The sequence below is a fragment of the Branchiostoma lanceolatum genome, chromosome 3 (genome assembly GCF_035083965.1).
Source record: "Branchiostoma lanceolatum isolate klBraLanc5 chromosome 3, klBraLanc5.hap2, whole genome shotgun sequence".
NCBI lineage: Eukaryota > Metazoa > Chordata > Leptocardii > Amphioxiformes > Branchiostomatidae > Branchiostoma > Branchiostoma lanceolatum.
In genome coordinates, this window is record NC_089724.1 from 5,127,755 (window position 1) to 5,140,305 (window position 12,551).

At 40.7% G+C, this 12,551-nt stretch overlaps 1 protein-coding gene across 8 annotated transcripts in view; it reads left to right on the forward strand.

The window, feature by feature from the left end:
- LOC136429815 (MAP kinase-activating death domain protein-like) overlaps positions 1-12,551 on the forward strand; it is a 57,985-nt gene that overhangs the window by 18,914 nt on the left and 26,520 nt on the right. For 7 of the 8 annotated variants that reach the window (XM_066419795.1, XM_066419796.1, XM_066419801.1 and 4 more), the window contains exons 10-21: positions 293-461; positions 1,567-1,633; positions 1,947-2,237; positions 3,124-3,188; positions 4,082-4,198; positions 4,689-4,941; positions 5,495-5,656; positions 6,948-7,043; positions 8,037-8,172; positions 8,793-8,994; positions 9,478-9,627; positions 10,198-10,318. In XM_066419795.1, coding sequence (XP_066275892.1) covers positions 293-461; positions 1,567-1,633; positions 1,947-2,237; positions 3,124-3,188; positions 4,082-4,198; positions 4,689-4,941; positions 5,495-5,656; positions 6,948-7,043; positions 8,037-8,172; positions 8,793-8,994; positions 9,478-9,627; positions 10,198-10,318 — 1,829 coding nt within the window. Of the gene's footprint in view, positions 1-292; positions 462-1,566; positions 1,634-1,946; positions 2,238-3,123; positions 3,189-4,081; positions 4,199-4,688; positions 4,942-5,494; positions 5,657-6,947; positions 7,044-8,036; positions 8,173-8,792; positions 8,995-9,477; positions 9,628-10,197; positions 10,319-12,316; positions 12,407-12,551 lie in introns of all 8 variants that reach the window. The other variant, XM_066419797.1, reaches the window with a different exon arrangement.

Here is a 12,551-nt window from a genome sequence, read left to right on the forward strand (position 1 = left end):
ATGTGTTTATGGTCCTGCAAATTTTACCTGAGATGGGCTTTAACCCGCTCATCTATGGGAATGATGTGGATTCTGTCGACATAGCAACCAGGTCAGTCATCAGAACATACACAGTTTTGTTTCTCTGGGTTCTAACACTGTACTAACACTGATATTTGGTAATAGACGGTATAGTGAAACATTTCAAAGTGTGTCAGGTAAATTGCATCGGTTAAAGAAAGTGGAGTCTTCACTAAGTGCAGCCTGTATATAGTGAAGTACAATAAAGAGATGATAATTTTATATTTCCCAGAGTTGCGATGGTGAAGTTCTTCACCTCTAAGAACGTGCTGGGTGACCACTGGGTGCACACCCGGACCCTGAGACTGTACCCGCGGCCGGTCGTGGCCTTCCAGCTCGCAACTTTCCTCAAGTCCAGGGGCAAGCAAACCGACTTCATCAAGAGACTGGCCTCAACGCAGGTGAGAGATTTGCTAAAAAAAGATATACAGTAATTCTTGATTTGGTAACTGTAACTTAATTTTAGCTGATTTAACGGTCACTTGTCAACTGCTTAAATTTCATCATCACTAATATTTGCTTACTAGTATTTGAGACACTAATGTTTGTTTGAACTGTTAAAATTAAGTGCCGTGACCTACTCCATTTTCCCCAAACCGCTATATCTTCCTGCCGCTATATTAAAGTGATTTACAGTAGTCTAATAGAGCTCCTTTCATTACAATTTATTTCTTTAGTACATGCACAGCGGTGTATTTTTCTCTGCCAAAACCGTTTTGGCAGCTGCTTTGCTTTTGACTCTCTTCAATAATCTTGAGAGCATGTACAGCTCAAAGAAGAGAATACCAGTAGAAATTACTTACATAATGAAAATGTACCAAGCTACAGTTCAAAGGAATGCAAATGAAGCGTAACAACATGGCAGGCTAGAGCCCTGCCAGCTTCAGTGATATTTATTTATTTATTTATTTATTTCGATTTACCACATTTGTGAAAGGATTGACATAACAGGTGAACTATCACCTTTTCAAGATGTCATCCCAGACCGGACTGTAAGGTTTGGACCATCACACACCGGGGCATGCCCCTACTCTTTTTCGAAAGGTGTGGTGGGTTCTTTAACGTGCGCGGAGTGTGGCTCTCCCCAAACGCGGGACCTCCATTTAACGTCCTATTCGAGGGACGTTCCTAACCCTAGATGAGCTAGGTACTCATTTACACCTAAGTGAGGGAAGTCATGTTAAGTGCCTTTCCCAAGGGCACAACGTCGGGGCGCAAGTCCGGACATGTCTCTGGGCACATCGGGATACGAACCGGGGTCCCATTGTTTGACAGCCGAGTGATCTACCACTGCGCCACAAGGACGCCACGATATGGAAAGTTGGTGACATTAACTGTTGAAATGTTCAGTGTGTGCTGCCTCACTTAGATGAAATGGGCCGGGCAAAATCAATTAAACATGAAAGGAAAAGGTCTGTCGGAACATTTCTATGATGCTTCATCAAGACTTGTTGTGTCAATTTCTGCTTACATGAACTTAACTATGTTTAATGTTACATCTCACAGGCTGTGGAGTATTTTGGGGAATGGTGCCTGGCTCCAACAAACACAACCTTTCAGAGAATACAAAACAGTAAGTTACCTGTCATATTCTAGGAATTTTCATTCAGTTGGAATACCCCCCTTGCAGAAATATGTTGAATTCCATCAGTTGTCATCTTTCCAGCATGCATACAGTAGGGAACCATTTAAGCATTACCATTTTCTACATTGTATATTCAACTTGATGATGATAATCAATCATGCCATCATGAACAATAATCATTAATTTGGAAAAAAAACATTATCTTGTCTTAAAAGTCTTTACCTTTGATACTAATCTTGTAAACAGTAAAAAAGAATGATTGAAAAGTTTACCATAATGAATGTGAAACTGTTTTTTCCAGCTGTCCATGACCCGGTGCTGATCGGAGACAAGCCAAAGTGGTACGCCCACCAGCTGGCGCCCGTCCAGTTCAACGTGTACGATGACAACTCCACCCTGGCCTCCGCCCTCGAGCTCGCCATGACAGACCAGGTGGACAGCCAATCAGAGCCTCCCACGGACGAGTCCGGCAGCGACACGGGGTCGGACGTCAGTGAGGACGCGGGCGGATCCACGACAAGTTCGTCCTATTCGTCACTAAGTGACTTTGTGACGGACATGATTAACAGTGGCATTAGTGGTACTACTCCAAGTTAGTAGCATGTTCTGTGTTCTTAGTCTTAGAGACCTCTTTCCTTATCATTACCGTTTTTGCTCTACCCTCCTTTCCGTTCTTCCTCCTCCCTTCCTGCCTTCCTCTGTTGTAGGGTTAGGCCTGAAGGAGCATGGGGTCTTGGTGTTTTGCTCTTAACTTCCTTTGTTTGATGACCTTGCAATTGAGAACGGTCGGCTCGAATAGCGACTCGCATGTTGGACATGCGCATGTGTAGAACGATGTTATCATGACAACAGCAGTGCATTGTGGTAAGGAGGTTCTATTGTTACCATGGAAACAGGAAATTTGACTGTCAGTTGTTTGTTTTTTTCCCTGCTGTGTTTCAAGCTTCTCCTACCCTTGGTATATCTCATTCTCTTTAAGTTGCTGTTGTCATTTTGTTGCATGTTTCTGTCCACTTTTCGGGGCAACAACCTGGCCAAGGGAGTGCCTTCAACAAAAAGCTACATATACACTTACTGTGACCTTTAAAGCCAATCAGAAACCACCCCCTTTTTCCCTGGATAAAAACAAAGAAACCTGAATAAAATTACAGAAAATTGATCCCATGAAACAGAAACTAGCACCAATTGAAACAGGAGCTAGCTCCTCAAGGCAATGGCCTGACCCCATAGCCTCATCAACTTTTGTCCCAAAAAATATGGAAAAGGTCAAATTTAACAGACCTGCAGCTTAGATTAGTTTATCATAAAAAAACTTCACAAACTTCAAGGTAGAATTGTGAATGCTAGGATCTACAAGGACCCACTTTAAACTGTGAGTGTACAGTAGAGTTGTTGAAGGCCTGTCTGCTGGAAGCCCCTGCCGTGTCTGTGCCTGTTGTAAAGTTGAGGACATGTCGGTCGGTGTCTGTCTTCCCCAGGTGTGCCTGAGATTGAGGTGGACAGAGAGGCCCTGGCTCACTGCTCGCCACCCAGTACCTTACAGGTAAGGCAACAAACAGGTTCTGCTATAATTGTTTTTCTATACCTTTATGAGGCCACACCAATCTAATTTCTTGGTTAACAATTTTTTTTAAATTTTAGCAACAAAAAAATCATGAAAACAGAAGGCTGGGGTGAAAACTTGCACCTGACCCTGTTCACTCCCTGAAATTGTGTGCACCTAAGTACAAACTTTCCTCTAAGATTCTGTTTTAATGTTGATTTTCCAATCTAGCTTTTTTTTTTAAATCGGTTAACCAAGAAATTAAAATGGTGTGGCCTGAGCTGGGGAAAGACCATGAAGGGAGGGGTGTAAATGAAGAAAAAAAGAATACACTGAGAGGGCTCACCAAAAAAAATCTAAATTAAAGTGTGAAAGAGGATATTCCTAGTAAGCAGTATGTTGTTTGTATGGATTGTTTGTGACCTTACAGTTACAGAAATACTTGTATAGGGAAAGGGAAAAGTGATCAGAACATTTTGCTTTTGGTGAAGATGTACTAATTGCTAGGAATGTTATCAGTTAGCTTTCATCACAGAGTGAAAATGGTGTAGGACAATTTGCCTAATATTTGCATTTGTTTGCATGATTTGTAGCTTTAGATTTATTGAATTTCATTTCTTTAAAGTGACATTTGTGGCCTAGTGTTTCAGGTTTTCACTCAGAATCAGGATTTCCTTGGTTTAAAGTTTAATTCTAATTTTTCCTTCAGGCAAATGTGCATTCATTTGGTAATAACGTCATGGAGCTTTTTTGTTTTCTGGCAGCCCCATTCTAAAAGCTTGTCTTGTTGTTCCTGTTAGCCAAATTGTGAAAGCTGTTTTGATTTTGCTAAAAGCATTCATCAGTCCTGTTGATGTCCTTTTTCTTAAAAGTGTGGTTTGTGTTTCCTACAGGTGCCACCAATGCTACAGGAGAGCCCCTCCCCCGCCACCATGTCCCCCCACTCCACCGCCACCACGCCCTCCCCGGACTCCGAGAAGCAAGCCATCAACCCCATGTTCCACGAAGAGGTCAGACAGTCAATTTTCAGGACATACAGTCATGTACATGTAGTGTTAAGGGGCTGTGTTATTGCTATATTGCTAGCACTAGATGCTGACATCATTTCTGAGTTCATGGTCTACATGTAAAAAGGCATCAAAAGCTTAGTTGTCATTTGATTCTATTGTTAGGAAGAGTTTAAGACTTTTATGCTACTGGAAAGGGTTGCAGTCCTTTGGATGGGACGTATGTCCATGGTCCACTGTTCAGTCAGTGTTTGTTGAAAAGTGCTAGAGGAATTTCCCTGACATAATGAATCTGTATATGGTTTGAACATTATTGCCTGTCTTTGCTGTCACAATTAGTTGAAGATCGGCTCTTCAGTTAACTAAGCAGGTTTGAGATCAAGTTCAGTTTTTAACCTTTAGTACTCTGAAGTAGCTGTTTGGCATCTAATTCGCTATTGGTTACAGAGTTAGGCAGCAGGGAGAAGGTTAATATTGAATCATCTTCCTCCAGGGTGACAGAGGAAACGACACTGATGCGGACATCGACTCTCTAAACTACGACTCTGACTCCAGCCACCCTTCCAAAACGGATGCTTTAGAGTACATCGCCAAGCAGGCCAAGGGGAGGGCGGAGCTGGAGACAGACAACAACAACATCCCCAAGTCCCGTCCGTACGGACCCTCCATGTCCATGTACGAGCTGCCTGTGCATGGAGGAGAGGGCGCGGGGAGGGGGGCAGGGCTGCCCAGTCTGGTCGAGAAAGGTGGGATATGTAAAATGTTGCTGTTCTTAATTATGTGTCATTGGCTCCTGTGTTATCTCTTTATGCCCACGTAGAACCAAATACCAAGTTCCTTCATGTACAAGACATAATTCAGCCTCTGGCTGCAAGCTTCTTGTTTTATCATTAAACCCTTTGACCGATTGATTGATTGATAGATTATGTATCTGTATCTATATAGCCGGTATAACCACCATTCGGCGTAACACATCAGCTTCGAGAAAAATTGATTGTTAGATTTAGAAAGAGTTTTAGACTTCTGTGAGAATAGATTGTTAAGTGTTCTTTTCGTCCCATGTTACCAGATTCACATTGTAATTGAAAAACATGTATGGTACTTATTTTAGATGACTATGATATCATACACAGTTGAATATTATGATAAGAAAGATCACAGGATTGCAGGAAAGCTTTTAGTTGAGAAATATAGATTTTAACAATTGTTTAGAAATATCATTATATAGTAAATGATATGAAAATATCACCAGATTAAAGTTTTGACACATGAAAGATTTTCTTCATTTCTCCCCGGTAGGTGATCCACAGTCTGCGTGGTCGCTGGCGTCCATCGCCAACAAGATCTCCAACCTGAAGATCGACCAATCCGACGCGGAGTCGGTTTCCTCGGCCACCAGCAGCGACCGGAATGGTTATACACGTATGAAAAGCAGCATGAGTAGCTTTTTCTCATTCGCAAGTACGTCCACAGTACCTGGTTTCCCAGCATGCTCTGCCGTAGCCTTCCCACAATGCCGTGTCAGTCACAAAATTTCCTTTCAAGCCATTTCTCACTAGATCTAAAACGGACTGTTCTCAGTTGTTTTATTTCGTGGTGATGTTGTAGAGTCGATCAAAGAGAAAGTTAGCTTGTGTGTCGTTATGACTTTTAGCATGATTTTCAGCTCTTGTTTTGAGCTTCTAAATATGATTTGGCTTTTTTACAACTACATTCTTTTCACTGTAGCCTGTGTTTGAGTCACACTGCCTAACTTCCGTTTGGTTTGTTCATCACTGTTTTTTGGCGACGCCTCACAGGCGGTGCCTTTTTGTAGCATGTCCTCATTTCCAGTGCATGGGAAGTAGGGTACTGTACATTGTACCAATAAGTCTTCCTCAGTCTCCAGTTCTGTAAGTGTGTCAATTTTTATCTCTGTCTTTGACTCTTTCTGTTGAACTAGTCTTAGTTTTTATTACTGTGTGTTTCGGTGTTGTTTAATTTGGTTACATTCAGTAAAATGTTAACTTATTGTTAGATTATATTACTCTAGTACACACTATCTATTATATTTGATCAAGGTTCTAACTTAGCTCTCTATGATCTTGGTTCAAATTTGTTACTTCACTTGGTTTTCTGGCCCAACACAACACAAAATTATAGACAATACCCACCTCAATTGTTTTCCACAGATTGTTAATCTTCATCACTCATGTATACATTTAAACTGTAGTTCATATAAATTATTGGAAGAAAAATACAGGGATGGGCGTTAATTATCATCAGATATACATACTCTCACAAAACATTAGTTAATACTCTTGACAAAAGTATATGCGTATGTTGAATTGTATATATAGTCAGCCTTAGCAATGTCTTTGATGTTTTTCATGAAGGCCTGAAAAAAATTTGATTTCAAAACCTTAAATCATGCCGATGTATAAAAGTTGTTCAATGGAAGATATGTTTGAGGGAAGATATAGCTTTACAATCTTGCGTCAGTGAACACAATGTAAATTGAATATAAAATAAATCTCGCAACTGGATAAATTCTCTTAAGAGCCAGACATTTCAGACTCCCTAGACTTTAGGCTTATTGTCAGTCATGGATGATGGGATGCTATCTGAAACATCTGACTCTTCAGACAATTTATCCAGTTGATTTATTTTCTGTTCTGTAATCTTCATCTTAGTTTTGCTTTATATACACACAAATCTCTGTGAAAATGTTTTGTTGAATGTGAACTGAATGTTGCGCTGCTGTCCCTGTTAGCAGATAGCCTACAGAGGAGCAGCAGTGGAGTGTCCACCCTCAGCACCAGGTCCAGGGGCAGCGATGGCGGCAAGTCCTTCGGCCCTTTCCCAAGAGGTCAGTCCTAGATTGAACAATTTACTTTTATTCTATGTCAATGTCAATGGTACAACAACCATGCAATAAACCACTACCATGTATCAGTCAAGATCTTTGCCAAGTGCATATCCCTTATTACGCATTATCACCCTCTCATGTAAATAACCTTTAATGATTGTGTAACAATTATATTTTGATATGGACCTGCCTATGGACAACGTCACCACTAATATTTGGATAAGAAAATGAACAATGTAACATCAAGTTTCCATTGGAGTCCTGCAAACACACTGCATCAGAAAGAACACATTCACCTACATGTAGAAGTCTGTTTTTTAGAGACCAAAGAAGTTGTTGCAGGATGATAAAGAATCAAATATGGTATTCTGCCTGCTGAAAGTTACCCTCATTCATCACAAGCTGTACAGTATAACTGTCCTTGGTGCTGATTGCCTAATTGTTGTGCTATCTGCCTTCTATTGGATTCTTTTCCAGGCATGCCCAGTACAGTTTGTTTCCAAGAGCTTTCAAAGCTTTTCTGTGAAAAGTACACTTTATATGATTTTAATTACAAATTGAATTTGATGAATATTTGAGAATATTGTGATCATAACACATGAGTCAGAGGCTATGCATCTGCCAAATGATTGATTTAATGTGACTAGGACTCAACTGTCTGTACCAACAAGTGAACCATTAATATTGAAGTGGATCACAAAATATAAACATCAAAGTCAAACCCAACAAGTTAAAACTCTGAGCCAGCAGTCAGACTAGATTGATATAAAAAAAAGTAGTCACTGGTTGTGATTGTTCTTCATCGTTTGTCTTTTCCCTGCTACTTACATAACCTTCGAGCAAAATTTGAAGTTAACTTATCATCTATCAATGCAGTACCACATGGTTTGCCAATGGAGCATTGTATGAAGACTTTCCTGTTGAAAAGATACAGTTGCTGAGGTCATATTCTATAGATGTCATTTAAAACATCCCTGTTGTTGTTTCCCCCAGCCCCCAGCAGCAGGAAGGCGTTAGCAGACAAGTCCCTCATCAGACACAGCAGCAGTCAGTCCTCCCTCAGGAGACCCCCTCCCCCCAACAAGGGCAGCCCCCAGTCTCCCACGGACTCCTCCAAGATCAACAGCAGGTACAGAAATTAGTACATATGTAAATATTTTGCATTTGGGAATGCATCTCATGTATAAGCAGCAACAGCTGTGCTGCATTACTATGTGAACCAGTCAGAATTGCCTTGAAGAAGGTGACAGATGTATCTCTTGGTTGTGTAGAAAGAGTCTTTTTATTCAGTGACTTACCAACCTGATGAAACTATTCACGGAGGTACAGAAATTATTACCCACATGAAAAATGGAGGACTGGTATAGTTTTTGGCCAGTCTGTGTGTGTTTGTGTGTGTGTCCGGTGTGTGTGTTTCCGAATTTTGTAGTCAGCATAACTCAAGAACCTCTGGACGTTCTTGGACGTAGTGAGTTTGGATGTTGGAAGGACAGGGTGTCGGATGGAGTTTTATTTATATAATGTTTGTTTTTACAGTGAGAACCAGCAGTTCCTGAAGGATATGGTGAGCGGTGTACTGGAAGGCCAGGATGTTGGCTGGTTGTTTATTTATCTATTTATTTGTTTGTTTGTTAATTTTATACAGTGAGAACCAGCAGTTCCTGAAGGATATGGTGAGCAGTGTACTGGAAGGCCAGGGCGTCGGCTGGTTGTTTATTTATCTGTTTATTTATTTGTTTGTTTTTACAGTGAGAACCAACAGTTCCTGAAGGATATGGTGAGCGGAGTACTGGAAGGGCAGGGCGTCGGCTGGTTACAGCTGAAGAAGCTGAAGCGGCTGATGGAGCAGGAGTCTCTGCGCATGTTCGTCATCAACCGGCTGCTGGAGAACGCCGTCAGGGACGAGGAGAACAGCAAGGAGGGCAGATACAGCGACCACATCGAGGACGTGGTGAGGGAACATGTGCAGTCTATGTTTTATCTAATTGTTCAATCCCCGCGCACTGGGGTGCCCACTCTCTGGCAGGGTCTGGGCTGGCCAGAGGCGGGCCACCCTGTATCAATTAAATTCTCATTATTGTTGATCCATGGGATCACCACCACGGTCTTTAAACAGAACAGAGAATTTTCTGGCAGTGAACCCTTAGGACAAAGCCCTACTCTTTTTGATGAGTATGGTGTGTTCTCTCATGTGCTGGGGGTGTTGCTATCCTTAGATACGGGACCTTATGTTAACATCCTAAGGGACATCTGCAACTGAAGCTAAGCAGTGCTATTTTCACTTCGCTGAGCAAAGTGAGGAAATTTGTGTATATTGCCTTTGTTTTAGCTTGTTATGAATGAATCAATGAATTAATCAATCAATCAATCAACATAGAAATGAATGACGTTTACACTCAACAATAACCTGTTTTCGTTCCTCTGTGTCCCCCAGAAAGTGAGCCGTGCGGTGTATAAGGGCATGTTGGCGGTGCTGAAGGCCTGTGTGGTGGGACTGGAGCACTCCCACGAGAACCATGTCCCTGGGGGAGTGTCCAGTGCCTTTGGGGTGTTGGAGATTGCCCATACACACTACTACACCAAGGTAATCTAGCTAGTGTCAGATTGCTCATGTACACTAACACCAAGGTAGTCAAGCTAATGACAGTAGCTAATTTTAGATTGCCCATACACACTACTACACCAAGGTAATCTTGCTTAACACTGGTACCTCCAGATTAATTTTTGACTAAATATTGCACTTTGGACAAATGTTTGTAGCCCCTCACCGCTTATACTTTCAAAGGTGTACGTGTGTGTAGTAAGTATGATGACAGTAGCTAATGTCAGATTGCCCATACACACTACTATACCGAGTAACTCTTATGTAATGACAGTATAGAGCAACTGCCAGTAGCTAATGTAAGTTTTCCTTGAAGTTTAGATTTTGGAGATTGCACAACTACAACTTCTACACCAAAGTAATCTAGTTACAGATATCAGTATTCCTTTATGTAGTGAGATTTTGTAAACTCACTAAATACAATCAAATTATTCTGCGTACTAACCATTAGGAGTAGAAGTGCCAAATTTGTTTTTAGGTAAAGCCCTTCAAATGAAGAATGGCAAGGTTACTATAACTTTCCAGACATTAAGTAAAACGTTTTGTCCTTAGGAGGTTCCTCAGTTACCCAAAAGGAAAGAAGACTTTGATAAAGATGAAGACAAGGGCAGCAGGAGAAGGAAGAACTACGACACCAGGAGTCTGGATGAGGAGAACATGGTCGCCGCTCTAGGTGAGACAAGCACGCTTTCAGGTGGAAGTACGCTGGCTAGAATCCATTTTCTGGGCATACAGTGCACCTCAGCAAAATTTTAAAAAACTTCTTATTTTGTATAAAATTTAGTTTGATTACAGACAAATCTGTTAAGATATGCAAAAACGTTTAATTATTTTATACAAAATATTTGGTTAAGTACAGTACATTTAAAGGACATTTAAATGCTTTTTACCTGTTTGAAAGAGAAAAACGTTTAACTTATCATCGATGTCTTACATTTGACACTTTTGTGTGGTCTAAGGAAAGGGGTGAAAATTGAATGACTTTTGGAACATTATATTTGCAGTGCATCAAAAGTTACATTGACTGACTGCTGTTTTGCCCAGAAAAATTCTTTAAGATGAAAAGACAAAGTTTCTCTTTCTTTTTTCCCCCCGTGATTTAGTCTGCTCGGTCTTGCTCTTAAAACGTTTCAATCCATGGAAAGTACATCATTAAACATTCCGTCTGAAATAACATTTAACTTGACTCAAAAAGACCTTAGAAAACATCCACTTGAAATTGAAACTTTGTCTTTTACTTGTCTTTTGTACATAGATGTGTTGTGAACTTCTATGAATTGCATTTTTTGTTGTAACCAACAAGGCTGGTGGTGGAATATCTATCAGTGGTAGTTGTAGAACTTGCACTGTTCTTGCATGGCAATCGTTGCTGTTTTCCTTTCCACGTTCTACCTTGAACATCCCTACTCCTCAAATGGGTCTGGCCTACTCCAGCAATGTCTATCATTGAGGAACAGGCTACTTGACATAAAAATGGGGGTGTTCATGGTAGTATGTTCCACAGGTGGAGTAACTGGTGATGGTAGAGCGGTACTGTGGTAGAATTAGAGGTGTTAGCAGCATGGTAGTTTGTAGCGGTGACATAGCTTGGGTTCTGGTTGTGAACTCAGCTTAATGTAGACCGTAGATGTCATAAAGATTTCAGTATACAATGTAGTGAGTTCAAATACGTTACTTTACACATACTTTAAACAAAGCTACATTTGGTGGTCTTCCCCTCCCTATTACTTAACACTAACTTGGTTTGCTGAATGTTTACTAATTCACTCTTGCGAGTAGTGTTCTTAGATATTCTTGCCTTGGTTGTGGAAACTGCATGTTAGCCTTATTGAAAAGTTGCTTATTGAGAAAAGCCTGTTGTAGGGTGGTGGTAGTAACAGTTGTTTTGCATGGGAAACTGAACATATTTCCACTCAGACATTCATATTTGAGTTGTTCTATTTTATTGTGAAATGTAAAAAAGTCTTTTTTTGTGACATATTGTGTTGTTTCTCCAAGTGATTTGCTATCAAGTTTTGTGTTTTGTATAGATTGTATTGTTTGTGGAAAGCTGCTGTGGTATTATCTAAATGTATATCATTGTTGTACTGTCAGCTGGGCACCCTACCATTTCTCTTCCACTCTGACATTCCATTCCCATGTTAAAGCTAACCATGCTGTTCCCGTGTAGTGTGTAGCCTGCGTCCCACATGTCTGAAGGCATATAACCATTTGTTAACCATATGTGCATAACTCCCCACAATCAGGATGTCTGTGTGTCGTAGAAACAATCATTAAATCTACTTTTCTCTGGCTGTAAGAAACTCTTGGAAATAGGACGTTTGATGAGAAATCAGTTGATCTTTCAAAACACAATTAAAAACAAAGAATTTCAGTAAACAAACTTGGATAAAAAAGATGTTTCAGTTGCTTTGCACAAAAATATTTCCATGTTTTTCCTCATGGAAAAGAATTTCAACTTGAGATATTTGTTACCACAAAATTTCCTTTTACATTGATTGTGAGCCACATACATGAAAATTTCTTCATTGAGATTAGATCTGAAATCTTGGCAACAGTTCCATACAGACATCCCCATATTGTGTGTGTCATTCAGCATGTTAAGTCCCTTCTATCTCATGCTCTTTCTCTCTCCTCTCTTTCCCAACCTTGCTCCAATTCTACGGGCTAGAATGGCGTGCTGCGTACGAGCAATCACGCAAGAACAAAGAAAAACGTAAAGATGAAATCAAAGGCATGGAGGGGAATTCTGGGAAGGAAGGTGAGAGGACCTGTGGGGTGGCCTGTGCATCCCTAACTGGTGCCTGTGTGGTGGACGGATTCTATGGGCTGTCTTTTGCAGCCAATGCCTGCACTTGTAATCACTGGTCATTGTCTGTCCTATTGCCAAGTCAGCACATAACATT